The sequence below is a fragment of the Amphiprion ocellaris genome, chromosome 10 (assembly GCF_022539595.1).
Source record: "Amphiprion ocellaris isolate individual 3 ecotype Okinawa chromosome 10, ASM2253959v1, whole genome shotgun sequence".
Taxonomy (NCBI): Eukaryota; Metazoa; Chordata; class Actinopteri; family Pomacentridae; genus Amphiprion; species Amphiprion ocellaris.
This window is the reverse complement of record NC_072775.1, coordinates 8,314,298-8,339,093: the sequence shown is the minus strand read 5'-3', so window position 1 is coordinate 8,339,093 and position 24,796 is coordinate 8,314,298. Positions and strand designations below refer to the sequence as shown.

The 24,796-nt window shown below is 38.2% G+C and overlaps 4 protein-coding genes and 1 non-coding gene across 5 annotated transcripts; 3 read left to right on the top strand and 2 right to left on the bottom strand.

The window, feature by feature from the left end:
• Positions 1-266: 266 nt before the first annotated feature.
• On the top strand, positions 267-6,516 carry LOC111588101 (uncharacterized protein CXorf38). The gene is made up of 6 exons (XM_023298252.3): positions 267-523; positions 612-746; positions 1,700-1,819; positions 4,001-4,150; positions 4,230-4,442; positions 4,547-6,516. Exons 1-6 carry the CDS (start codon positions 317-319, stop codon positions 4,655-4,657), a joined length of 936 nt encoding a protein of 311 aa, XP_023154020.1. The 5' UTR covers positions 267-316; the 3' UTR covers positions 4,658-6,516.
• A 52-nt stretch (positions 6,517-6,568) lies between these two features.
• Positions 6,569-11,118, top strand: LOC111588094 (SH2 domain-containing protein 1A-like). Its single transcript, XM_023298245.3, has 4 exons — positions 6,569-6,966; positions 9,248-9,308; positions 9,387-9,522; positions 10,401-11,118. Exons 1-4 carry the CDS (start codon positions 6,686-6,688, stop codon positions 10,451-10,453), a joined length of 531 nt encoding a protein of 176 aa, XP_023154013.2. The 5' UTR covers positions 6,569-6,685; the 3' UTR covers positions 10,454-11,118.
• Positions 11,119-11,365: 247 nt separating this feature from the next.
• Positions 11,366-21,129, bottom strand: LOC111588093 (granulocyte-macrophage colony-stimulating factor receptor subunit alpha-like). The gene is made up of 11 exons (XM_055014678.1): positions 20,992-21,129; positions 19,017-19,088; positions 18,456-18,529; positions 15,989-16,041; positions 15,737-15,891; positions 15,054-15,232; positions 14,703-14,836; positions 13,820-13,964; positions 13,565-13,670; positions 12,924-13,005; positions 11,366-12,840 (listed from the first exon to the last, which is right to left on the bottom strand). The coding sequence occupies exons 3-11, from the start codon at positions 18,520-18,522 to the stop codon at positions 12,754-12,756; spliced, it is 1,008 nt and encodes a 335-aa protein (XP_054870653.1). The 5' UTR covers positions 18,523-18,529; positions 19,017-19,088; positions 20,992-21,129; the 3' UTR covers positions 11,366-12,753.
• On the bottom strand, positions 20,800-20,871 carry trnae-cuc (transfer RNA glutamic acid (anticodon CUC)). Its single transcript has one exon. It is a non-coding gene; the product is annotated as a tRNA-Glu (tRNA).
• A 100-nt stretch (positions 21,130-21,229) lies between the features above and the next one.
• Positions 21,230-24,258, top strand: LOC111588107 (caspase-8-like). The gene is made up of 6 exons (XM_023298259.3): positions 21,230-21,452; positions 21,527-21,870; positions 21,978-22,015; positions 22,841-22,946; positions 23,255-23,804; positions 23,927-24,258. The coding sequence occupies exons 2-6, from the start codon at positions 21,534-21,536 to the stop codon at positions 24,072-24,074; spliced, it is 1,179 nt and encodes a 392-aa protein (XP_023154027.2). The 5' UTR covers positions 21,230-21,452; positions 21,527-21,533; the 3' UTR covers positions 24,075-24,258.
• Positions 24,259-24,796: the final 538 nt, after the last annotated feature.

Here is a 24,796-nt window from a genome sequence, read left to right as displayed (position 1 = left end):
TTCTTCTACTTTAATTTATTTTATTTTTTCCACTCTTGCTTTGGTTTCATTAAATGTTGTCTGTAATTTAAAAACAAGGGAACTTATTAAATTAACAGTGAACTATTTTCTTCAAAATCACAATTAACAACTTCATGTTTTAGAATGCAGCTGAAGGCGCAGTTTTAAATCACCTCTTTGTGAACAGCAGCAGCAGTCATGATAAAGTAAACGGCGCCCTCTAGTGGTGGCTGCTGTGATTGCTCTGACTGGGAGGAGCCGAACATGGACTTGTTTTCCGTCTTTGTTGTGTTTGACGTGAGGAAGTGAAGCCGGGATGGTCCTGGAGGAGCTGCGGGTCCGTCTGAACGACAGAGAATATACAAACTGGCTGAAGGCAGGACGATGTCTGGTCATCCTGAAGAACTTCCTGCTGCCCTTCACTGAGCACCACATGAGATCTTTCCATAGAGACCTGCTCAACAGAAACCCTCTGCTGCGGACATTCTGCCAGACCTCAACCTGTAGACCCAGAGGCAATAAGGTGGGATTTATTGTGACTTTACACATCATATGCTATCTTTATCATCGTTTTCCTTGTATAAATAGTAATCCTGAGTGTGTGTTTTCAGCTTCTCTCTCCATGCAGAGTGTGTTCAGAGTGGCAGAAAGTGATCATTGACCACCACAGACAGCCTGAATCCACCATCAACTGGGACAACTGCTCCCCTCCTCAATGGAGGACACATTACTGGGAGCTGGCCAAGGTACAGCAACACACACTGCAGTCCTCACAGGAGGAAACACAAGCAGACAGGGCTTCAAAACTTCTTCCATCTGAGCTTTAGTCAAAGTCAGCTCCAAAGTTTCACTTTCAATTTCCTGAAATTATAGACTCCATGTTTTGTTTTGTTTTTATCACTCCATCAATCACAAGTTACTGTCATCAGCCAGGAGGGAACGGCGTTTTTTCTCATGTTTTTCGGGTTAAAATGAGCTATAAATCAGGCTATGAGTGATGTGAAGAAATCTCTCTGCTAGAACCTTACATAGGAATATAATTGGAAAGTTTGGTGTGTGAAATTGCTCCTGAAGTAAAGAATTCTAGTTCAGAATACAAGAAAAACATAGTTTTGAGAAAACAGCCTCTAAAGATATGTACTGTATAATTCCATACTTTAAAGACCAAAACCATACCAAACAACAACAAAGCAACAACAACAAAAACGAGACCAAAAAAAAACAATATTTAAGAGAATATACTCATTTTAAGAGTTTTAACAGTCCATGGAAAGTAAAATTCTATACTTTAAAAAAAAAGAACCAAGTTCTTGAATACTTACATTAATAGAATAATTTTTTTGTGTTTTAAGTTTTTACATCTAAATGCTTAATTACAGAAGGGAGGCGTTATATATCTAAATATGCACTAATTTGCTTTAACAGAAATCTGAACATCTTCACTAACTTCAAACTTTCTGTTTCATTTTTGTTTTTTGACTTCTTTGGTTTTGCCAGAGGTGATATTGGATATCTAAAGTAAATTTCCATTAGAGAAAAGAAGAAGTAAAACAATATTCATGTTGCATTTAACAGGAAAATATACACTAATATGGTTACAGATTGATGTGATGTTATTTCAGATTAATTGTTATTCAATAATATTTTAAGTTTCCGATGAATATGTGAGTTTGAAGTCGACCTCTTTGTGTTTCTGCAGGCCTACATGCCACGAGGTCAGGCTAAAATGAAGGATGGAGGTCAGTGCGATGCGTCGGCTCTGCTCAACCTGATCAACTACTGCAAATGGTTCTCTGTGGATCCAAAATTGGTCAGAGAGGTAAATATTAACCTTGTTGAAATCGGGTATGTTGTGCTGCTTTTTGTTAGGCAAATGTAAGATGCTAAATCCTGTATATAAACCAAGTCTGACATAGTAGGAGCCAAAGACAGACTGTAAAACTGAGTAATCACTCAACACTGATGTTACCATCGAGGACTTCATGGTGAAGTCGCAAATCTGCAACCGGGTCAATATATAATTGCAGGACTTTTTGTGTCATAGTTGACATTTTTGCTGTTTTCAGGCCTAAAATCAACATTTATAACCAAACACCACATGGCATTTTTTAACACAAAGATTCATCTAAATATTATATATACAATTTAGTAAAATTGAAAGTTATTTATGAAGATATTGTAGTAAACCTGTTGACATGCCATAAATCCACACTTGACTCACACACTAGTTTTTATTAAATAACTCAGAAAGCCTTGGAGTCTTTTTCAGTCTTTTCTTCAGGAGGAAATGACATCATGTGGAGCAGGTCATGTGATCTGGAATTAACACACTTCCTTGAGAGGTGTTTTTGTAATGGGAAACTTAATTGAAAGTGATTTCTGGGACACAGATACAATTTGTTATTGTCCATATAAAATTTGATGTATTGCCAGAAAAGAAATATCTGTCATGATTATCTCAACGTAATAAAAAGAACACAGTCAAAACTATTTTTGAATAAGTTCATTTTCTTATTGTTTTGCTAATTAGAAGGTGGTTGTTATTAAATTTGGATGGTTATTTAGTTGACATTTTAGCGATAGCCAGTCATTTTTTTTATTAATAAGTGATTGTTTCCATGATAAATAAGTATGGAATTTGTAAAGACATGATCATAATGAACATAATAAACATAATTTTTTTTTTACTTTTAATAAAAATGTATGCAAGATATATCCCATGGACTTCAAAAGTCCCTCAATTTTATATTGACCCAACTGCAAGTGTTCAGAAAGGGACTTACAGAAAATGCTGCAAACAGGAAGTGGTATATCACTGCACACAAAAACTACTTTAATTAGAAAGTGGCCAAATGTAAATCTGGTGAGGCATAATCTGCTTCATATGTTTTCCCCTTTCATTCTACATATGTCTTACAGTGCCTGTAAAAATATTCACCCCCTTGGAAATGTTCCCCTTTTACTGCTTTTCAACATTGAATCCTGGTCAGTTGTTGGCTTTCATGTCTAAGTGAAAACAGATTTCTAAAAAGTGATGTTAGCTCATCAAAAATCTGAAATATGTGATTGCTTAAATATTCACCTTCTTTAAAGTGAGTCACCTAATTCAACACAGGTGCAGTCAGTTGCTGCTGCAAGTCACGTAATCAGTGAAAGAGAGATCATCTGAGGGCAATGAATGCATCTCAAGTGGCTGTTGCATAAAGACATGATAACTATAAGGTCTGCTTACTGGTGAATCAATACTCCTGGCTTTAACTACACCATGAAGACACAATAACACTCCAAGCAACTCTTTGAATATGGTTTTGAAAAGCGTAAATCAAGGGATGGAAACAAGAAGATATCCAAGTCACTGAATATCCCTGGAGTACAGTTAAATTCATCATTATGAAATTGAAGGACTGTGTACACCTACCTAATGCAGGTCGTCCTCAAAAACTCAGTGACTGTACAAGAAAGAGACTCGTGAGGCCACCAAGACACCTATGACTCCTCTGAGCATTAGCAGCTCAGATGGGAAAGACTGTATATAAAAACTGTTGCTTGTTCTTCATCAGTCAAAGCTTTAAGAGTGATTTGCAATTAAAGAAATCTCATTAAATCTCAACAAGAGTTTGCCAGAAGGTTTGGAGGAGACTCTGAAATCAACTGAAGCAAAGGTCTGATGGTCTGATGAGACCAAAATCGAGCCATCTAGCTAGACACTATGTTTGGCACACGTCATCACAAATGCACAATCCCCACTGTGAAGCATGGAGGTGGCAGCATCATAATATGGAGGCGTTTCTCTGCAGCAGGTCCTGAAAGTCTCGTAAAAGTGGAGGGTAAATGAATGCAGCAAAGTATCATAATTACACACAGTTAATATGATTGCTTTCTCCTTAGGTCCTTTTCAAACCCATTAGCTGTTTTTAATTAATTTAGAGTAAAGAAGATTTTTTGTGTGAACATTTTAGCTGATATTTTGTAATGTTTGAGAGTTCCTGTGTGTCTCCAGGTGATCCGAATGAGGAATGAGCTGATGCATTCCTGTGATTTTCTTGTGAAGGATGAATGGATGGGACACTACTACTTTGTTCTGAAACACTTTGTGCAGCAGTTCAGTCGTGAGCCACAGATGCCATCAGTCGGACAACAGATTGAGGAGGTTAGCATGTTTGTAAAATAATCCATGATGGGAGACTCAGCTATGGTTTTGTATTACAGTTGGTTTTTTTTTTGTCCAGATGCTGACCGTTGACTTGTCAATATATGTCTCTGGTGTGGACCGAATGGATTCTGCTGGCTTGTTGAATGGATTAGAGTCCGATTCTGTCAATCAACTGACCGGACCAGAGATCAGCGCCGGCTTAGTCAGCCAATGGGAATCTGAGTTGCTACAAGAGATGTTGCAGGAGATTCTACAAGTTTCTGCTGAGGACGGTGACGCATTGACACAGGTTGGAAGAACAAGTACAGATGTCCATATGCATTTGTACACGTGATACATAAGAAGAAAAGTTTGGGCTACACGCCTTTCACTGACTTTCTGTTTCTTCCTCAGGACACTCAGCAGTTGAAGAGCCTGAGTGGCTTCCTGCAGGCCAACAAAGATCTCGGTGAGAGGTTTTCTGCAGAGCTCCAAGCCATCAACTCTCTGGAGGCCACACAGTAATGAGAAGGTGGAGGTGAAATAGAGGATCAGGGAGTTTTGCACCAAGTCTTTAGAGTCATTTTTTGATTTAGGGCAAAGTCAGAATTTAAGTTGAAGAACAGGGGATTTGTGACAGATTCTATGAGCATGCACACAGTGATTTATTAAAATATGAATGAAAGTTTTTGGCAAAATCATGGACTTTTTCTTCAATGGTTAATAAAAAAAAAAAAAAAAAAAGACCTAATGTATCCAGTGACTTAAATAGTGAATCATAGTGAAAAAGAAATTACAGCAGCAGCCGAAAAGGTGCAGACATAACTTTTATCAATGCACCGTCACAATGCAAACGTGAGAAACTTTATTACCAATTACAGTCTTTACAACATCAAAACAACTTGTCAGGGTCTAGATATTAATTTAAATTTATAGTTTTACAAATTTACAATTTGCAATTAATGTTTCTGTAATTTTTACACTTTTCGAAGTCGTCCCACGGGCCGGGCTGGACCCTCTGGCGGTCCAGTTTTGGCCTGCGGGCCGTATGTTTGACACCCCTGGTCTATTAGATACCCGACACAGTTCATCTTCTACCATATCTACAGTGAAGCATGGTGGTGGCAGCATCATGCTATGTCAGAGCTTCTGAGCAGCAGAGACAAAAAGAATCAAGGAGAAGATTAAGTTTATGATCAAAACTTTCTTCAGATTGCAGAGACCTGAGCCTGGGGCAGCAAATGACCCTTTAACACAACAAGAAACGCAAGAAAAGAGTCGAGACAATGAAGAAGTGACTTCACAACCAGTTTCTTCTGTCACTTAAGTGGCCCAACAAATCCCAGACGGTGGCAGCTACCGTCTTTAGTGTTGCATCAGCGCCACCTTCTGGAGTTAGTTAACTCCTACAATATCTATCAGTCCTGTAGAGGGACTATGCTATGTAAATGTTCATAATACAGTACAATAATGCTTGTATAGGAGGGTCCTGAAGAGAGACATCTGTGGTGCTGTTCTCCTTCTCATACTGTTCTCTTTCTTGTTCTGGAAGTTGCTTTTTTTTTTATTTTTTGAGGAGGAAAAACACTCCAGGAAATAAACACACCAACTCTAGGACTGCAACATAAAGCAGGAACGTTTTTAAAAGAAGAAAACTTACTAAAAGGAGGTGATTAGAGAGAGGAATTAGAAGAAAAATAAAGATCAAAATAAAGACACAAATGATGCAATGCGTGATCACCGATAGATAAAGGAGAATTAAAGCAACACAAATTCTGTTATGCTTCCTGCAACATAAAACCCAGTTTTAACTTGTGTTTATCACTTTATATTCTGTCTTGATTGACGTAGAGAAGTAGAGCCTCTGAAAGACACTGAACTATATAGATTTATAATATTTGTCTGGATTAACCCTTTGACTCCGTACACTGTATATTTACTGTTTCTTATGAATGTGTGCAGTTATGTTATAAAAGCTGGACACTATTTATAGTAGTTATGCTGTTACTTCCTGCTGCCATGTTTCCTTCAGTCTTTTCTCACATGTGAAACTAGAAGTGCCTCTGGTGATACCATGTAAAGAGTCCTGACAGCTCAGAATCAAACCACAGGTATGAGTGATGTGTTGTTTTGTGCGTGTAGGTGGATGGGTGGGTGGGCTGGTGATTTATGTGTTTGTGTGCAGATCTACCTGCTCAAAGCCACTGTTCTCTACTGTCCAACAAACAAATTTATATTAATATGTGTTGAAGAGACTCATGATACACATGAAATATGCCAGTAAAATGGATTAAATGCAATTTTGTGCAACAGCATTAAAAAGTCACTAAATTTTTAGAGAGAAATATATTTTTAAAAATTTAATAAAAATTTGTGTTGTTTTATTTGTATTTTCTTTCTTTTGTGACTTTAAGAACAAGAACTGTTTTAAAAATGAGCCTATGTGACATAGCTGCAACAACGGCATACAGTGCTTTCAGTTTTCAACAGATAAAATCTATTATTCAGGTTAAAAGAAAAGAAAAAAGTTCATGACATGTGAGGTGCAGCTGCATGTCAGAAAAGTGTGAAAACCAGAAAAGCTTTTCCTGCCTCATAGCCTCTCACACACTCATCTGCTGCTGCAGTCTGCTGCACTTTCACACAGCTCAGGCACAAATGGGTGCCTTCCTCCCAGGCAGCATGGACAGGGAAGGGGTGCTGGTCCAGTCCATTTACTTTGGCAGGATTGGAAGTGAAGAAACGGAGAGGCTGCTGGAGAGGTTTGGACACGATGGCAGCTTTCTGCTGAGAGACAGCGAGACGGTTCAGGGGGCCTTCTGTCTGTGTGTGAGGTGAGCTGAGCAAAAATGACATTCACTTATCCTACATGAGCCTTTATTTAATCTATCTATCCGTCAGTAAACACACTGAGCATGTTCCGTTTGTAGTAAGGGACTTATATCATACATCATGTAGAGGTGAGCTGAGAAACCCAGCTGGGTGTGTTGATGCAGCACGTACGCACAACACCTCCTTTGTAGAAGCGTTTGTAAATAATTTTTTGCAAGAAAACATATGTAAACTTTCAGAGACACAGAAAGAGCTGTGATAAAATAAATTTACATGTAACTGTTTCTTTTATTTTGCTCAGTGCCTTTGTTAAATTTACAAAATGACAAGTTTGAACTGTTTGTCCTGAAAGAAAAATGATGCGTCACCAATTTTTTCAAAGAAGAGAGAGAACGTCAACAAACTGAGCTAAAATGTATCTAAAATCAAACAAAAAAAGTCCTTTACACATATTTTCATCACAGTATGTGGAGCTATTAGCCAAGAATTAAGTGTTCCTCTTTGTAATAATACAAAATAAATAGCATTTCATGTTGTAAACAACAAGCTTGTAATTTCTTCTATATGACAACACTGATGGAGGGAGTACTTAGAGCCTTCGCTTTAGCAAAAGTACTGTAATACTACATCAAAAAATGCTCTTTACAAGTAAAATTGCAGCATGAAAACATAAATATAAGTCTGACCAAGCAATACACTTCAAATATTAAAAGTAAAAGCACTCAATGCAGAAAAATGACCCCTGTGATTAACACACTCTGACATATTATTTTTATTTGACTGACATTGCTGATGCAATAGTGTTAAGATGCATTTACCGGCTGTATGTGCCTGTTTGTGGAGTTCATCTTTAACTACGCTGTTGAGGGAGTTTCAGATTGAGGCGATAGGGAGAAAAGTCAGAGCACAAAGTGAAACAATTGCACAGCTTCATTTTATTCAGGCAGCAGACCAAGCAATAAAATAAAATAAATCGAGTTTTTTAAAGAAAAGGAGAAGGCAAACAAGTCCTTGTGTTTTAGAATTTGCAATTATCACATATGGAGGAAGAAAAAGAGCTTTTATGTAAATAAATGCACTTTCCATGCAACAATCTTCCACAGACACATTGTAAAATGCATACTGGCTTGCTTCCGTTTTATTTTTAAAGATTATTATTTTCTGTATTTTTGAAACAGATTATATATCAACAAAAGTACAGAAAAAATAACTCAGAATAACCATAAAGTTTACTCTCTTTTTGAGTTTTTAAACATTAAAATGCAGCTTAAATACAGTCATGTGTTTTGGATAATTTCACAAATATTTCATTTTTATTCAATAGATTAATTCCAGTTTAATTTTTTAAATATATTTCTAAAATTACATACAGTTATTGACAAATAACACTAAATGAAGTTTTGGTTCTGTCATGATAGATTTGTTTGTTAAATGAGCAACATCTTATATAGAAGCTTGCACAACAAAAATGTTGAATAAATGTGTATAATATGTATTTTTTGGAATATGGCCGTTCTTTTATATTAAGTTTTGTTGTTGTACTTTTTACAATCTAGGTTTATTAAATATGAATGTACTTTGGTGCCTTGCAGCAAACCACATATCCAGCTGTCTTTCACTGCATCTGTTCAGCTGCACATTCACACACTATATTTAGATTTAAATAATAAGTAGACAGTGGCAGCAGCCTTAATATTAAACTTCTTATCTGAAACAAAATAACTGTGTTGTTTTTTCTTAGCTTTTTCTTTTTTCAGAAAAAAACAGAAAATTCTGTTACAAGTAAACTCGGGAACACTGGTAAATATTTAGAGCACAAAAAAATAAAACTATGTGAGACATGAATAACTGGAAGTCAAGATCTGAAGGGTTTAAGCCCCACTTATGACTTTCTTCCACCGCTGTCTATAAACTGTGTTTCAATGGTTCAGACGCAACAAAACGTCATTTCAGAACTACAGATATTTGTCACAAAGATAAAAATTTTATCCAGTCTCATGTGGAAAATGTGAAAAGATAATCCCATCTAGCAGCTTCTAAAGCAAGGAAATCCCACGAGAGAAAGATGGACATTAAGAGATTCTTATTAAAATTCGATATATTAGATCATAACTGAGATCTGGTCTCACCCACAAGTGTGCCGAGCACGAAATCACTGACTCATCCTCGGCCCCTGTTCCACATCTCGCGCCTCTTTCAGGTTTAATCATCACATCGGAACGTGTATTTTTTGATCTCCCTGCACAGAAAAACATTCAGATTTCAGAACTTTTTGTGTCACAGGAAAACACCATTCGTGCACACCTACAGGCTCGTACACTCCGCCGACGGCTGGTGTCTCCAGGTGGGTGAATATTTTCATGCAGAACACAAACACGCGACTGAGGAGGTTATTTAAGGTTTGTGTGTGTTTGGTTTGCAGGATTTGAGAGTCAGACCACAGAGATTTCGGACCCTGGAAACACTGATAGAGACCTACAGAAGATCTACCGCCTCTGATGTTGGTATCGTCCCCTTCACGGATCCACTGGACAAAACACAACTACAGAACAACTTGGGTACGACGCACACATGCGCACACAAACTTGTTCTGCTTTATATGCTACAAAATTGTGTCAAACTGCAAAGGCGGCCTCAAAAATCTCTTAGTACGGTATGCACCGCTCAGCCACAACATTAAAAACACCTGCCTTACATTGTCTTGGTGTTTCTCATGCTGCCAGAACAGCTCTGATCTATCGGGGTGAAGACAGGAAGCCTGTTGTGATGATCTGTGGTATCTTGCACTGGGAAATCTACAATGGGTCCTGTGGTTTGCAGAGTGGGGTCCCTCGTGACTGTTCATCACACTAAACTTTAAATTAAGCTGACAAAGAACAAATGAACGTCCCGATCCAGCAGACTTCACTCAATCTCACCGAAACAATGTATTTTCAAGTCATCATAAGAAGGATTGTGAAGTTGCGGGTACAAGAGAAGATAGCGTGGTCTAATCATCCATTCATGGATGCTTGATCAGATTGAGATGTGGGGAGTTTGGAGGGATGATCACCACACCAGGCTCTTGGTCATGTTCCTCAAGCCGTCCCCGAGCAGTTTTTGTAGTATAATGGTGCTGAAGTTGCTCCTGTTGGGGAGTCCTCTAATCATTGGTGGGGAGGAGGTAACATCCGTGTGAATGTCAGAACCCAAGGTTTCCCAGCAAAACATTGCATTGCAACAAGATGATCATGGTTGTTTTCTCTGCATTGCCGGTGGTTTTAAAGTTGCGACTGATCCGTGTAGTCTTAAATCTGGTCTTTGCACTCATACTAACACACAGACATGGTTTGTGTTTGTGGTGTGTCAAAGACTTCTTTTTCATCTGCAAGCTGTCTTTTTTGGCTCATGACCTACTCAGTCAACTCTAACCCACTTTCAATGGTCTCCACCACAGAGTTTGTCTACATGGAGGTGAGCAGCAGCAGCAGCAACGGCTCTGTGTGCTGATTCCTTCCCGTCTTCAGACTGATGCTGTAAATCTGACAGGAAAGCAAGACAACAGAATCATGCAGAACGCCGCACACACTGTCTATCACCTTCTGGAGACTTGAAAGTCAATGAAACATGTTTAAATTTAGTTTAGGTAAGGTCATTTCTTAGCTAATGCTGTGTAAATATAATGCACACTATCTCTGGTTTTATTTTCAGCAGACTTCTATATGTGATCTGTGGCTGTCTTTATTTGTATGTGAGAACGAGTACATCAGCACCGACACCTTCTTCCCTTAGCGCCTTAGTCTGAATCTTGTTCCTGTGTGCATTCTGATGTTTCACCATATTTGGGTGGAGATAGTTGATGGAGTTTGGGGTTTTGTGTCATTATGGGGAAGTCACTGTTGTGGAGAGGCTATGTGGTTTATCTATGTTTTGACACCATGAAGCAAAATGGCCTCGGACTGTAACAACACAAGACACGCAGCATCGCAGGGAAAGCAGATCATACAAACTACTGTGGCCAAACTTCTTTCACCAATACAACTTTATTTATTCATTTTTCCAAGCCATGTCTCTTCTGAGACTGACGATATCAAATCTACAAGCTGATGTTCAGATCTGTCCATGAACTCAGATCTCTGGTATCAACTGTTCAAAAATAAAAGATAAAGGTTGAAGTAATGTCCACTGTTTCCAGTTGCCTTAAATGAGCACCCAGTTGGTCGCCTTTTTAGCTTTAGCTTCATTCAGGCCTATCCAGTGTTACAGTCAATCTGCCAGACACATAGATTTTGTCCGAAGTTTCCAACAGCATCTACACTTCAGTCATTGAATGTTTGTTTTTTTTTTATTTCTTTAAAACATTCTGAGATTCATAATTGGAGCTTCTTTAGAATGCAAGAGTTGTGACGACTGTAGAGTACATCGGTTTGGGAAATGTGTTTATTTTCTTTTTTGTGCACAAGCAGATGAGAAGATAGATACAAAATTCATGAATTAAATGCAGTTAGTTAGCTTAGCTTAGAATGAAGACCTGAAACAAGAGCAAAAGGAAGCCTACCTGGCTTGGTACCAAAGATACCAGCACCTCTAAAGCTTACAGATCCATGTATTATATCTTGTTTTTTCGATCTGCCCAAAACCCATATAGCAAAAACAGGCAGTAACGGCTCTGGCCATCAGACGGTGTAGGTGAAGCTCTGTGTGGACGTCCTGCTACAAGGGCATCAACTGTGAAAACTGTGAAATGCATAGACCACAAACTACTTTCTTGGATGACGTCCTCTCAGCAGACTAGAAAGCAGGACAGCTACATGTCCATGTTGCCCACAGCTGTCATTGTGTGTCTGCAAAGAAGGCTAACCAGGCCCTGAAGCCAGGATTATACTCCGTTGTGAAAACATGCAAATAGTTGTTTAAAATTATGCTGTTTTGTGCTCTGCTTGGAGGATGCGTTCCATACATGCACAGTAGATTGTCATCTGCGTATTTGCTGCAACATGGACACGACTGCCCTTGTAGAAAACACAAATTTTGTGCGGCCCATAATGTCCACAGACTCTTAAGGACTAGGGCAGATGATGAAATTTATATCGTCTCACATCTCAAATTATCACTTCTCGTGGATACAGGTAGCATATAAATGGTCTTAGACTGTCTTAAAATTGTGTGCTAAGCTGAACTACATGCATGTTGGCTGTGGCTTCACATTTAATGGACACACAAGAGAGTTGTATCAACTTTTCCATCCAATTTTTTGCAAAAATTTAATATTTCCTCAATTTTTTAATGTCTTTTTCTAGGCTGAGTGACCTCTGATTCTTTAGGTTTTATCAAGGCTGCTTAAGTAAACTGCTCTCAGGGTTACAATAAACAGAGCCCAGAAGACAATAGCTCACCTAACTTTGTTTCACAAATAAACATGACACCCATTTTATAGAAGCTTCAGCTCAAATTTCACCAGCGAACTGATAGATTCTAGTCTGATTACTTAAGTTAAAGAAAATGAATGCATTTGAGTGAGGTAATCAAGCAGAGCATGCTGAAGGCAAATCCTTCTTATTATGTTGATGAATAATCAGTAGCATATGTTGCTGTCATATTGGTGTAAATGCATCAAGATGTAATAAACGTCACACAATGTGGACCAATTCTTTAGATCTGACAGCTAGACTTCAAGACTATAAAAGCATTCAACCACCGTTTGCACATAAATACACATCAACACACACTTAGCATAAATATATATATGAAAGCCTGGCAGTGCATAGATTTAAACATAAGCATTTTAATGTGTCCATCTTGTGTTGCTTTTAAAATGATTTTTCAGTGTTCGGCTCTGTCTCTTCCACTTCTGTGATCTCTTCTTCAGTCTTTGCTGGTGGCGCAGGGTGAAAGAACTAAAAACACAAGAAAAAAACTTTACAACATTTTGTATGCCAGTGTCAGCTGATAGATGTGCAGCAAATAGGTGTGCACTTACATTAAATGCATCGCTTTTTTCCAAAAAATATTTGTACTTTGCCGGCGGACGAGGAATCGGTGGAAACAGAACCTTAGACACCCTGAAAAACACACGTTCACAACACGAGCCTTAGGCAGGATTGTTTATGCACAACTTCAAGTTCTGCTGCCTGCTGCACTGGATAAAATAATAGTTTATATATGTAGCATTTTTATACATGTGAAACAATCAAAGAAAGGAGGAAGGAAGTCCATCTGTCCTTTATCTGTTATTGTATTTTCTCTCTTTGGGTGTTTCCACTCACAGCTCATGCAGGAGGACTTCTGCCTGCATCTTAAGGAAGTTTACAGTGGCTGCTCTTGTGGCTTTTCAGAGAAAAAGCACCTACACGGTCCTCTCACTTCTTCTTTGTGTACTTTGCTTCTGGTGACCTCTGGGTCAACTTTAGCACCTTTTTGTGACACTGGTTCGCATTTGAAAACCAGCACAGATTTAATCTAGCAGTTGAGAAACAACTCATCAAAAAGGATAAATTGCTTTTTTTTAAAAAAAAAAAAGCAGTTGTGAGCGGTAGGATGTTGGTAAAGGGGCTGTGAGTGTATTTAAATGTGTGGCAGCCACGCAGGTTGGTCATTCGGCCAGAAACAGACAAACTGTACCTCTGATGGCACACCAACAACAACATAGCCAAGAGGATCATGGGTAATCCGAGGGAAATGGAGACGATCACCACATGGTTGAGTTTGTATGCTGACTGTTCCACCGCTGAAATACACAGACACACAACGAAGCTGGTTATTGCACTGAAATTGATGCTTTTGTTAGTAGTCAATCTTCCAGGCACTAACCATTGAATCAGTGGATAAGGATGACAAGATATTGGTTTAAGTTACTGTTCAACAAAGAGCACTCACTGACAGCTTGACTCCAGTCACTCCACTCAGGAGATCCATGACATGTGTCTGCCAGTACTGTCCTCATTCTCACTTTGTAGGTGCTGCTGGGATCTGCATTTGGTTCTGTATAGGACTGCTTGTCGGTGAAGATTTTTGTTTCCTCCTGTTGTAAAGAGTTTCTTTAGTAAACTCTTAGCAGCAGGGATGTCAGATATTGTCCAACTCTCAATTTCTGATTCCGATATTAGCTGATACTGATACCGATATCGATACCAATATATGTGGGCTATTTAACTAATTTTAGGTAACATCACATATCTCCTGTCGTGGAATTAACAAATCATGCTGAAATTTTATTGATACTCCACTGAATGCATTTTCAAATGCAACAAGGCTTTCCAAATGTAAACATTGTCTGTGCAAAATAAGTAAACTACTTCAGCTTAAGTTATGGAAAAAATGTCATATTTATGCGATATATATATATATATATATATATATATATACATATATACATATATATATAGTCTAACACAACAGTTCAAACTCTTCCTCTCTCCCTCCCTACCTCTGAGTCCAGTAAATGCTGGTGAAATCCAGGCATTATTTTATCAGTTTTCATGATAGGCAAAAAAATAAAAAATTATAACGATATTGACCGATTTTACATTTTCATGCCAATAACAGGCCGATAATATTGGTGGACCAATATCATCAGACATCCCTACTTAGCAGTTTTAGTTTGCTGTCCCTTTTTGGACTTTTAAAAGCTTGCCAGGTTTGTCTTGTTAAATATTTCTGCTGATATGTCCCTTACCAGAAAGTAATACGGTAAATGGGGTGTCTTATTTTTGAATTGATCAGCACCCACAGTGATCCACACACTCAAGACATACTGCACCTGGTCACCCATGTCCAGCTCATATGTAAAACATCTCGGACTGAAGTCTGATCGGCTGTGAGGCACATCCCATGTTATGTGGAGAGCTCCATCTTTGATCGATGCAGAGATGTTCTGGGGTGGAGACAGAACCTCTGTGAAAAACACAACCATATTATTAGAAAATAAATGATGATTTATGCTTAAAATTTGCTCAGGACTGTACAAAAAACAACCTAAATCGAACCACACATACATAAGGCGCTGGTCACCACTCATTTCAATGATTACATTTTTAAAAATCTGAGGTGTAATATCATTTTGCAGCTACCTAAGAAAAGCTCTGTAACAGTGTTTGTCTTGGAGTGTTACCTAGCAGCTCCATGTCGTACTTGTCAGTGTAAGTTTTCCACTCATTGTGCTGGGACATGTTTAGGTGGAGGATTACATAATGATGCATCTTATGCTCACTGAGATCCAAAGACACTGATCCAACTCTTTCCGCAGACGAATTGTATAGAGAGTGAACTGCTGTGTCTTCATCACAAAAACTGAGGAAAGAAAAATAGAGATACACACTCAAAATAATGTGTACATTTGAATGTAACGCCTTTGTAAATATGCTTTGCTGATGTTTGAAGTTTTGAAGTAAAGAACAGGTTAAAATTGTATGATCCATGTGCACAAGGTTGAATTAAGACCCATCAACACAGGTTCAGTTCTATAAATGTGGCTGAAAGTGCAACTACTAAATACTGACTTAATGGGGGTGTATAACCATGCAGTCAGTTATTTTAGGTTTTATGTTTTTAATTAATTGACATTACTTTGTAGAAATAAATTTTGTAAATTCTTGTCAAAAAACCTTAATAAAAGTGGCCATGATTCAATGTTGGAAAGCAGTAAAAGGCACTGGACAAAGAAAAGCTTCTTTATGTTGTTGTGCATGAGTTACATTTTGTCTCAGATGTTCATATTGAGAAATACTTGTGAAAAATATGGGAAAATATGCATGCAAGTAAATATGGGTAATGTCTCATTAAAATACAGAATACCTCATATGAACTGAAAGCTGAATATCCTTCTCTGATGTGTCAAATGACCAGGAGCAGTTGAGAATATTTGTTGGGTAAAGGAGGCAGATAAATTTTTCTTCTACATCAGTTTTCTCTACATGATCTTCCATCGCAGTAGAATCCTGCACTCGGACCTAAAATATAAAACCAAAACATAGATCTATATTCAAGCATCGAGGTTTAACTGCGTCTTTGCAGCCTTTGGAAGTTAAAAAATACTTAGATTCTCACCAGGCCAACGTCTATATCCTCCTGACAGACATCTAAGTTGTTGTCCTCAGTCACTGTTAAAAGAAATGGTACACATAGAGTTCAAGCATTACGGAAAAGAGAATTATAATTCATGTTAGCCACAGCTTTGAACTCTGAGAATGTACACATAACAACATGCAGCTCAGTGTGAGCGACAATACAGTCTGCAGAAATTAAAACACAACACAGACTCTCTTCTGCAGTACATCATGTTTGAATCATCAGCATTTGAAATCTTTTTCCTTTAAAGAGTTGCTGTAGCTGTTCAAAAGAGCGTCATTGTGGAAGTTCTGGTTTCAAGTTGGTTGTTTTTTGTTGTCATTTTATAAAAGTTTGAGTTCATAAGGTTAATTAAAACTAATTAAAAATGCAATAAAGAGAATGTTAAGGAAGGTAACTTTGATATTTGTATACCTTTAAAAACTGATGTTTGGCTTAATATGAAACAAGTCACATGACCACAGTTTAGTGCGAGGTCAAACGTGTAGGTCAGATACAGTACAGTTGCAAAGGAAACGCCATCATTGCTACAGAGAAAAAACCTAACTATTCTGCATGTCTGAGAGGCGCACACGGTAACTGTGACTTATGAGTTTTATTTTGTTTCATATTTGTTGCCATTATTCTTTGAAGTGCGTTGTATGGACGGTTGATGCAGTGTTGTCGTCTAAAGACAGATAATTAGCTTGAAAGACCTCTCGGAATCTGTCTAATTAACAACATTTTTTTAAACTTTGTGTATTCCTGAAATGTTTGTATGTCATTTATTTTCACAGTTTTCACGGTGTCTTCAGACTGGAGAGAAAATAAACGTTAAAAGACATCTGTTTGATACGTGACTTTCTAAACATCAGACCAGAGTAGTTACAGTTGCTCTAAACTAAATGATATGACTCTACTGTGATGAACTCAGGACTTCATGGATTGAAGACGGTTCTACACAACATCTACTGTTTACTACAATGCCAGCACTCACATTAAGCCGTTTTCCAGTGGAGGAGCTTATGAGTGGCACGAACGTTTCTGATTGTACCAACTCAATTAATTAATTAGGGGGTAGAAGTCACACGGTTTGTGAAATCGAGATCATCTGAGTGCAGTGAATGTGTCTAAAGTGATTATAAGTATAAAAACACCTCCAACCTTAAAAAGGACACTCAGTAACTCTGTGAGAACGGCATTAAAAATTACAAGTCGGGGAAAAAAGTCAATAAAAATCTTGCTGTGCAGTTGCTGTGAAATCCATCATTAAGAAATGGAGGGAATGTGATGAGTGAAGGAGGCCACCAAGACACCTATGACTCCCCTGAAGAAGTTACAAGCTTCAGCGACTAAGAGAGTAAACTCTGTGTATACTACAGCTGCTGCATGTTCTTCATCAGACAAAGCTTTCTGGGAAAGAAGTAAAGGGAAACCAACTGTTGAAAAAAATCTTGATGAGAATTCACCAGAACGTATATAGAGAATCTGAAGTCAATACTCCCCTTGCACCCGCGGCGAATGTTTTTTATTAGTACTGTACAGCCAGTAACTGCTTTTTCTTTTTGTTTCAGCAAACTTGATGCTATTGTTGCGGTCAAAACTGTCAAAGCAGAGGCTGAAATGGCTGATTAGGGGCCGTTCCTGTAAACATGTGCACCGTCTTGTGCCTATCCTGACTCCCTGCAGTGAAAATCTGCCTCTTGAACCATCATGAAATCAGTACAGAAAGAGTGTTAATGGCCTTTAGCAGGTGAAACCACTCATTTAGGTGCTCACACTACTTTGCTGTCTTTCAAGAGTGGTGCAGTGGTTCAGACTTCTGTTTTTGGGTTCGTCCAAGAACACAAAAACAGAAGTCTGAACCACCGTAGAAACCCCACCGGACTGCATTGTTCCCTTCAGACCCTCATCCTAGCCTCCTTCTAGCTAACCTCAGACTTGCCCCAGTCCTCTCTCTGGCTTGCATTACCTCGGCTCCAAGAGCTCCAGCGTCCAGCTCAAGCCAACAGAGCTCAGAATCCACCACAAAAACATTCACTTCAGGGAATTCCAAAGGGGGAAAAATCCTCAACCACCAAGAAAGCCGAATATGTGGCAGATTCAGTGTCACTCTCCATTTTCCATGCCTGTCCTCTTCCCCTCTCAGGGCCTTAATTACTTCTTGTCAGTTAACAAAATGTTTTGCGTTGGGTGGATTGTAGCTCAGAGTTGAGGGGTGAAATCACACTTCAATCTTGGCGGAGGACAAAACTTCAAACTTCATATACGGGGGAAGAGGAAACAAACCGCGCCACCACCCAGATGAAAACAAGAAACGCTAACAACCTTTGAGGAATAAAATACGGGTTACTTAAGAAAAAAAAAACGTTTTGACAGCCATGTTTTGACAGCTATTTAACATCATCCTGTTTTTATATTGGCAGCGTATGTGTGTGAATTGTGCATAATATCAAAAGCCACCCACCGCTTTGTGACACCCACAAAACCAGCAAAGTGGCCCAAAGTGTTGGATGAGCAGGAAACAGCTTCATAGCCAACCTGTGGTTTCATCACACACAAAAACAAACAGGCGTACATTAATACCCACTGATAAACACACAGGTAAGACACAGTCAGCATGGGAACGCTATTTGATCAGAACACACTGAGTAATTTCCTGGCATTTCATACTTCCCCTTTTTAAATGCTAACATCTTGAGTCTGAGTGATAGTAAGACATCTCAGTGGACAAATAATGAAACTTAAAGAAGCTGCTTGCCTTATATGAGTGTAAATTCTCCACTGTTCCTCATTCTCTTGTAGGTTTTAACAACATAAGCATCTCCACTGCTGACAAACATCTTTACATCCTCCATAAAAAAGACAGAATCACTGAGTTATCACCGCTTTGCTTTGTCGACACACTCACGCCATTAATGGACATAACCATGATTTGCTACTCCAGGTTCTGGGTCTCCTCAACGCTAACACAAAAGCATCAATCCTAACAACATTACAGTAAACAAGATTACTAAGAAGCCGTTACCTCCTGCTGCTCCTCCACTCTGTCGCTCGCTGTGGTTCTCACTGCCTGAAGTCAAAGACACATGACACATTTCTGGGGAAAGAAGAAGCATGACGTCACGTACTGTATGAGGGCTCAGGAAGCCAAGCGCTGCGCTCTCAAAACAAAACTACAACACAACAGTTTGCATCAGTCTTTCTTAGTTATGACAGCTTCTAATGGAATAACCAAATGCCAATCAACTATGTCAGAGTTAGGGGAAGTAATTTTTAACCTGTGATAGTTTAAATTACCAATATATAGCTGGTAGCATGAACAAAAAGTAAAAATCCTGAACTCAAAATGTAGGAAAATTAAGTCATCATGTCAGTTTATTAAATTCACTGGAACTTAAATGTTTTAAATCACTTAATGCAGAAAAAAATGTTACACTAAGTTGCAATATTGGTAGTTTTAGTTTATTAAAATGTCAGCGTGACTTGTCCAATCTAATTTTTTGCAACTTAAATGGCTTATCTAAATCAACAAGTTAGAATTTTTATCCTGCAACCCTGTATTTAATGAAGTGGCAGTAAAAGGTTCCCTAAATGACTTTTTTAGAGCGTGTCTTCGTTTCTCTATTTTTCTCCACTCATGCATACACTGCAAGATTAAAATAATTCCATCACCCTGTATATAGCTTTTCCTGTTAAAACTGCCGGTTTTTGGTAAGCACAAAAGGAACACAAGTGAAAGAAAGAATCAGTGTCTGTTTTGAAGTACTTCTCTGTGAGTAAGTTGTTAAAATCAAATGGAAACTTTTAAAAAAATGTTGCAACATCCTTTACTTCATAGTTTTGAAACCTTTTTTTTAATTGTAGCTACTTTTCAGGAACCAAAAAACAGATTCATATTTGGGCAGAATTGTATTCCTGGCAACAAGTCGAAGTCTTTGAAAAAGCGTTTAGATTCGTGATCTCTTGGTCTGTCTGGTAAGATATGATCAGATCAGAGATAAGATAAGATAAGGTAAGATAAGATAAGGTAAGATGAAATGTTGCATTTTAAAGGTCGATATCCAACCATATCGTACTTTCCATGGTAGTTACACTGAAAACAAATGGGCCATTCCACCTCAATTAACAGAATCCCCCACACCTGATTTAATTTCAGTTTGACAGATTTTTTTAAAGTGGTGAATATTGATTGAGTTGACCATTTGTAAATTACGGGGTCATAGGTAACATTAATTTTTCAGTTTGTGTGCGTGTGTGTGTATATATATATATATATATATATATATATATATATATATATATATATATATATATATATATATATATATATATATATATATATATATATATATATATTTGTGTGTGTGTGTGTGTGTATATATATTTCTTGTATATCTTATTCTTATTATTTTGATTGTTTTGGTCTGAAACAGGTGCTCAATACATTTCACTGCACATTATACTGTGTATAATTGTGTTTGTGATAAATAAAGGTCTTGAATCTTGAATCTTGAATGTACAAATGGTCTTCAATAGTTAGTCCTGCTTTGACCATATGTAGACCATATGACCGCATGCACATTTCAGTGAGCCTACATTATATTTAAAATAAAATTTAAAAAAAAGACTAATTTTGTCATTGCTACGTGTTGCCTGAACATGCAGGTGAATTTGATGATAAAAATATTAACTGTTTTTATTGTCTAGGATTAATGTTTTGTAAATTTTGCATGGTTTTTCTTTTACATATCCGTGTCTGCAGATACATTATTGCTACGACTACAAACGGAGGGGAGAAATAAAACATGTTCCCTGACCGGGAATCGAACCCGGGCCGCGGCGGTGAGAGCGCCGAATCCTAACCACTAGACCACCAGGGAAAACGTTTATGATACCATCACTAATTCTTTTTAGATGTGTCTACTTACTTTGTCTTGAAAGGATTTAGCCCCTGTACCCATCGACTATATATATAGTCTATGTATGCACCATGAAACTACCTTAAAAGGTCAGTTGTGTGTTTTTGTGTTTTCTCTGGTGACTCGAATGAAGAGGTTCATTGCTGTCCCATGTGGCGATGGTGAGAAAACGCCATTCTTCAAGTTGTCCCGGCTGCTTCCGTGTTCAGCAACAAGGAGCCGAAATGAGCCTCTATCAGTAAACTTTCTGCCATTACTGTAGCTCAAGAATCCACAGGAAGTCGCTCGGCTGCTCCTCCACTAGGTGGTGGACAGTCCTTTATTGTCTCCACACTCCGCTGTAGATACAATTTTGAGATTCTACTGCTGTTTCCCGGAACCTTCACATTGGATAAAAGCACCCGAGCAGGTCTGAAGAGCAGGTCTGAAGAGCAGGTCTGAGCAGGTGTCTTTAAAGCGATAAAGTTTCACTCTGACTCTTTATCAGAAGTCGATTCTAGCGGGAACACTCCACCCTGAGCACCGTCTGGAAGGACGACAAGGTAACAAAGTCCTATTTCAATAATTGTGTCCAGGTCTTCTAATTAATAATCTTCGTTTTTATCGGTACTCGCAGCTTCACCATGTCCGCCAAAGACACGCTGAGGCGCAATAAAACAGGCATTCAAACGATTCTGTGTGGAGATCGAAAGTTCATCCTCGACAAGGTCTTTGAGAATGATCTGATAACTCCACGTGAATACAACAATCTGAAAAGCATCAACAAAGAAGATGATGAGGGGCACGTTGTTGAGCTTGTGGATAAGATCATGAATAAAGGAGAAGAGACCTGCCGAGACTTCCTGGATCTCCTGCAAACTGACGAGGACATTAAATCAACCTTCCCGAGCCTGAGCAACATTCAGCTACCTGGTGCACGACCTTTACCCAGACCTGTCCAGGTCTCCTCATCACACAGTGGTACGTAAAGACACACAGCTGAGCTTTAGTCTGTCTCAGGTGAAGCAAACATGTTCCAAGAGTTTTAAGTTCGGATTTGTGATTCTGTTTTACTCTGGTTTCCTCAGAGGTGTTTCTGGGACAAGACAAGAAGAGGCCAAAGATGGTGAGATCCTGAAATAACACAGTGCTGTATGTGACAGAGCTGCAGACTTGTAGGAAGTGTTGAAAATAAATGGAATATATAACTATAAATTAATGAAGACAATAAGGAAGTTATGTACTTTTTCCTTACAAATGATCAAAAGATACGTTTTCATCTCAAAGCGTATTGAAAAATGTGTCATTAGTCTGTAGTAACATGTAGAACATTATCTTTGTGGTATTGTAATACCTTATTAAATAGAACAGAATATTCAATTTTATTTAAATAGTGCAAATTCACAACATATGTCGTCTCACAATGCTTAGAATAAATAGATAGATAGATAGATAGATAGATAGATAGATAGATAGATAGATAGATAGATAGATAGATAGATAGATAGATAGATAGATAGATAACACATTTTAGATTTTAAAAAAATAAGGAAATATTGTGCAAACGGTACTCCTAGAAGAAGAGATGTGCAAAAACATGCTGGTATTTTACAATAAAAAGTGTAATAAAAAGTCTAAATACACTATGACAACAATAATAATCTGAATATAGAAGTGGTGGTTGGGTCCTAGTAGATCCAGGATTATTGCACAGTTTAGCACATAAATATGTCACAAAAGTATGTAAAATATGTAGTAAAGTGTTATTAAAGTGTACAGAAGTCACCAATGACAACAGTGATGTAGTTATTGTTGTAATGATAGATTGTTGTATTAATATAAAAACAAGAGTAGCTGATGTTGCACTTATAGATCTTTTCATGTTTCTGAACAGTTACTTTACATTTATTTTATTTTGACATTTAAGTGTTATCACTTCTGTCTTTTATAGGATGACCTTTATCCACTGAACAGCCAGCCGGTCGGCCTCTGTCTGATCATGAACAATGTGAACTTCACTGACGGCTCAGTCAGAAGAGGATCAGACAAAGATGCTCGTAAGTTTCAGAGTGGCTCCAATTTTTTAATGATGTGCAGTATTTAATTATCATGTGTGATATTTTTTATTCTCGTCTTATGTTAGCTTACTTATTTTATTTTCCTACTCATATCTTATTGCTTTTCTACTCTGCACAGCATTTCCTGTTATGAAATTTAGTTTTCTGAGCAATGTCTGGTAAAAGAATTTCCTTTGCATTAATAAAGTTTTCTATCTGATCTTAGACTTTCAACATTTTATGTTGTTATCCTGTTTGTTTGTCGTTGAAGCTTTACAATTTATTTTTCTAATTCTTTTTTTTTGCAGAAAGTTTGGCAGAGGTGTTCAGTGAGCTGGGCTTCAGAGCGCTGATGTGTAAAGACCAAACCAAGGACCAGATGGAGCAAACGCTGACCTGGTTTTCCTCCCTGAACGACCACGCTCTGCCACCGCAGGAGTTCAGAGTTGAGGAGTGGTCTGGCACCGGATTCACTGAACCTCAGCAGCCTCTTAATCATGGAGATGCCTTCATCTGCTGTCTTCTCAGTCACGGAGTGAAAGGTGCAGTTTTGGGGACTGACAGGAATCCTGTCTCCATTAAACACATCACCAGATCCTTCAGGGCGACTGAGCAGTCGGCCCTCACCGGGAAGCCCAAAGTGTTCCTGATCCAGGCCTGTCAAGGAAAAGATGAACAGTGTGGAGTGTTAGTAAAAGATCTGGAGGAAGATAATTGTGGTGGTGGTTCCATCCCTGTAGAAGCAGATGTTCTGGTTGCCATCTCCACTGTTGAAGATTATGTATCATTTAGACACCGAATAGATGGGAGCTGGTTTATCCAGTCTGTGTGTCAGCAGCTGAGGGAGCGCTGTCCAAGGTAAGTATAAAGCTTGATGAAAATGTAAAACATCCACAGTTCTTTGTATTCTGTAGATCCAGTGAATTCCCCCATAGTATAAAGTGTCCACTTTATTAATCAGAATCTATGCACTGTTTCAGGGGTGAGGATTTATTGACCATCCTGACCCACGTCAACAATGATGTCAGTCAGAAAGAGGCCTCCAGCCAACCTGGTGAAAAGAAGCAGATGTCTGAAGTGAGATTCAACCTGAGGAAGACACTTGTGTTTTCACCACATCACACCTGAGGCCACAAATCATGCAGACACAGCAGACTTTGTCTCATAATTAGTGGTGTATAATGGTTTCTTAAGGTGTTTATTGGCTTTTTAAACAATCATTCTAATCTCTTATTCTATATCACATTGATTCTTTGTCTTTTTTACTGTCACCCATTTTCATCAGAGAATAAAATTGAAAGTGTGATGATCACTGATGGGTCCTAATTTGAACCACATAGACTCAAGATTTTTAGAACAGTTTAAAATATTTTTTACAAACAGAAGGTCTACATGCTGAATTCTGGTAACATTTACATATTTAAGATATCAATGATCAATTTCAACTTACTGATGTAATTGTTAATTACTTTATGTAATCTTTATGCAGGGTTTTATTCACACTCAAATCCTGCATAATCTTTATTTTTAGTACATCTTGACATTTTAACATTGCGGCCAGTAGAATGGCTCCTACCGATGACACATGGAGGGCTCACAGAAAAGAGTTTTTAAAGCTTGTTTACAGACTTCTCATACTGACCATAGATTTCATAGGTCACATATGGTGTTTTCTAAGATGCATATATAATCAGTATAGTTTATCAGTGTGATTTTAACTGTGCTGAATAACTACCATCATTTTATTTGCGCGAATATTGTGGGTGGGGGTGGAGGTGGGGGGGGGGGGTGTTCGGTACCACAGCGTCGTTACCATGACAACTCGGACTTGTTCGTCTTCTTCTCCGAAA